The 3,013-nt window shown below is 39.2% G+C and overlaps 1 pseudogene and 1 gene segment (V, D, J or C); one reads left to right on the top strand and one right to left on the bottom strand.

Annotated features, from left to right (window-relative positions):
• The first annotated feature begins 967 nt into the window (after positions 1–967).
• LOC123965651 lies at positions 968–1,523 on the top strand. The segment is given in 1 exon segment: positions 968–1,523. A coding segment is annotated over 1 exon segment (258 nt).
• Positions 1,524–2,283: 760 nt separating this feature from the next.
• Positions 2,284–2,978, bottom strand: LOC123965652 (annotated as a pseudogene).
• Positions 2,979–3,013: the final 35 nt, after the last annotated feature.

Raw genomic sequence — 3,013 nt, 5'->3', positions numbered from 1 at the left:
TATTTAATAAAATATTATGCACTAAGATTAAATGTTCACTTCAGCAAATCCAATTCAAAAACTCGTTCCATTAAATATAGAACAGTAGGCTAAACCTGTGGAGAAATCACTATTTACAATATTAAAGGTAAAGTTGTATCTTGAGGGCTTGTAGCCTTAGTTTAGTTTGACAAAGTCAGAGAGCCGTGTCTCTCTACAGTGAGAGGTTTTTGTACGGCGGCTCAATGAGTTTGTATCACTATGGTGGACTTTTGGTGGAGGAACCAGACTGGATGTTGGAGTTTCTGCTGAAATACTAAATACAGCATTGTCAAATCATGCTTTAAATTCACGATTTGAACGTTTGAGGCACAAAACTTTTATTGTTCATGTTTTTATATCTCCTCCTTTACCATGGAGGCTAACTCAGAGAAGCTTGACTAAACTTTTCTTTACACATACCTGTCATACTGAAATTCAAACACCCTGAAATGGTGAAAAGATCAAACTTTAATCTTAAGGTAAAAATGTATGCCAAGATTAGTTTTGAAATTTCCACTGCCATAATAACTGTTGTTAGGATTTAATAAAATTAACTTTCTTCAGGTAAAATTGAACAGATAGAAGATAAAGATGGATACTTCCAAATGTTGCATATATTGTTAGAAATTTTGTTTGAAATCATTTAAAAACGTTGGTAACGATGAGTGAAATACATATGAAGAACATTTCCTTCTGGTCAGTTCATTTTCTGTATTTGTTTCCTCTAAATGTTTTAAATTAATGTATAGTTGAAATTATTGAAGAGAAATTTGATATTTTAAATCTGTAGTTTGATATATTTCAGATCATTCTGTATGATGATTCTCTCTGTGCTGATTTGCATGAGAGGCTTCTTAAAGGGAAGTGAAACAATGTGTGAGTGAGTGACTGGTGGAGCAGAAAAACCATCTGACAGAAACTCCTTAAAGGAGAAAATCAGCTCTCACACAGTAAAGGTGTCCTCTAAGCTGATTGGTGTCTCCTAGGTGATGTCCGTCCCACCCTGACGGTGCTGCCCCCCTCCAGTGAGGAGCTGCAGCAGGGGAAGGCCACGCTCATGTGCCTGGCCAACAAGGGCTTCCCCTCAGACTGGAGTCTGGCCTGGAAGGTGGACGGCAGCAGCAGCAGCAGCAGCTGGGAGGAGAGCAGGAGCCCCGGGGTGCTGGAGAAGGACGGCCGCTACAGCTGGAGCAGCACCCTGAGGCTCCCTGCAGACCAGTGGAGGAAGGTGGGCTCTGTGACCTGTGAGGCCACCCAGGGCTCCCAGGCTCTGGTCTCAGAGACACTGAGGAGAGACCAGTGTTCCCAGTCCTGACCTGACTCACTGGGACTCTGCTACTGGTTTTACTCTGCTACTGCTCTCAGTCTGAATTCATCAAAGATCTATCCCTCTCTCTCTCTTTCCTTCCCTAACTCACTCTCTAATTACATGTTTCATTGATAAATTTGTTTTCTTGTTGTCATTTCAATTGTTTCAATAAAATAAAGACCAGTTCATCAAAGCTGTTGTTTTCAATTCATGTTATGGTGAAAGTTACAGATTTTGCTGTTTTAATAGTTCCATTAAGTCCAAAAAGGTTATAAATGTACAAATATATTTGAAATTGTTTCTATTGTTTTGAAATGTCTTTAAATAATTAAATAATTTAATGCAGCGTTTAAATTACGTAATGTTTTCAGAGGAATTAATCAGATAATCATTAATGTAACATTAAAGCAACCAAGACATTATTTGTTCGAGATTCCTTAAAGCTAGACCGTAGAAACTGCTTCATTACACAAACTGCAAATTAGTTTTTTAGTGACAAAGCTATTTTTTAAACTAGTTCAAGGTAAATCAGATTTACAATATGTGTCTTATAAATGAAGAGTGCTATTGGTGGAAACTCTCATGTTGAAATGGGTTTAATGTCTTGAAAGTTTCATGAATCTGATTAAAGTCTATGATAAATTTGTTGCATTTCAATTATCAGCATATTATATCACAACAGTGTCAGAATTAGTAGTTTTGTCTCAAAATACAACATGTGTGTTTAAGTTTGTTGAAATCTGTGTGACTTCAATATAAAACGTGTGAATTTCAAGTTACATCTGATTTATTTTAAATCTAATTTATAAAGGAAACGTGAAAATTCATGTCAGATCAAAACTAGTGTTAATATGTTGGTTTAAGTTTTATTGTCAGTAAATTACTAAAGTGTTTCTATAACTCTGCAGCTGGTGAGTCAGATCAGTTCCTCTCCAGCTGAAGGAGGTTTTTGTACGACGTTGTATCACTGTGTGAACGGGAGGCTGTAATCCTGCTGACAGTAATAAACTCCTGCATCTTCAGTCTGGACTCCACTGATGGTCAAAGTGAAGTCAGTTCCAGACTGACTCCCACTGAAACGGTCTGAAACTCCAGACTGACGGTTTGTAGCCCAGTAAATCAGGAGTTTAGGAGCTTCTCCAGGTTTCTGAAGGTACCACTCTACCTCATTGCTAACATGTGAACTGGCTTTAGATCTGAGAGAGACAGTCTGTCCTGGAACAACAGACTGAGCTCCAGGAGACTGTCAGGATGATTTCTCCTGATGAATCTGGAAAACATGAAAAAGAGGAGAAGGGTTATTGAGACAAATCCAGTTTGGAGAAAGATGATCAACATCCAAACAGAAGAGTCTCATTTCTTTAACATGGAGAACAGATGGAAGAAGGTAAATGCTGCTTGTTTCAGTGTTTCTCCATCACAGCAGAACATCATTGTGGTGAACCTGGTTGCATCCTGAAGCAAAGTTTTCAGAAGAGAGTCTCACCCTGAACAAGGAGCCCCAGGGTGGCCAGCAGTAGAATCAGTGACATCATCATTGTGCTGCCGGCGTGTCAGTGGCTCTGAAAGGCCTGGACAGCCACTGATCAACACTGGCCTCTTAACGGCTGGGAGCAGAGAGGCAGGACACATATGCAAACACACAGAGTCAGTGAGCTGTAGCTGTCCTCAACATATCATGGT

This window comes from Micropterus dolomieu, unplaced genomic scaffold (genome assembly GCF_021292245.1).
Source record: "Micropterus dolomieu isolate WLL.071019.BEF.003 ecotype Adirondacks unplaced genomic scaffold, ASM2129224v1 contig_10556, whole genome shotgun sequence".
NCBI lineage: Eukaryota > Metazoa > Chordata > Actinopteri > Centrarchiformes > Centrarchidae > Micropterus > Micropterus dolomieu.
This window is presented reverse-complemented; position numbering and strand designations above follow the sequence as displayed.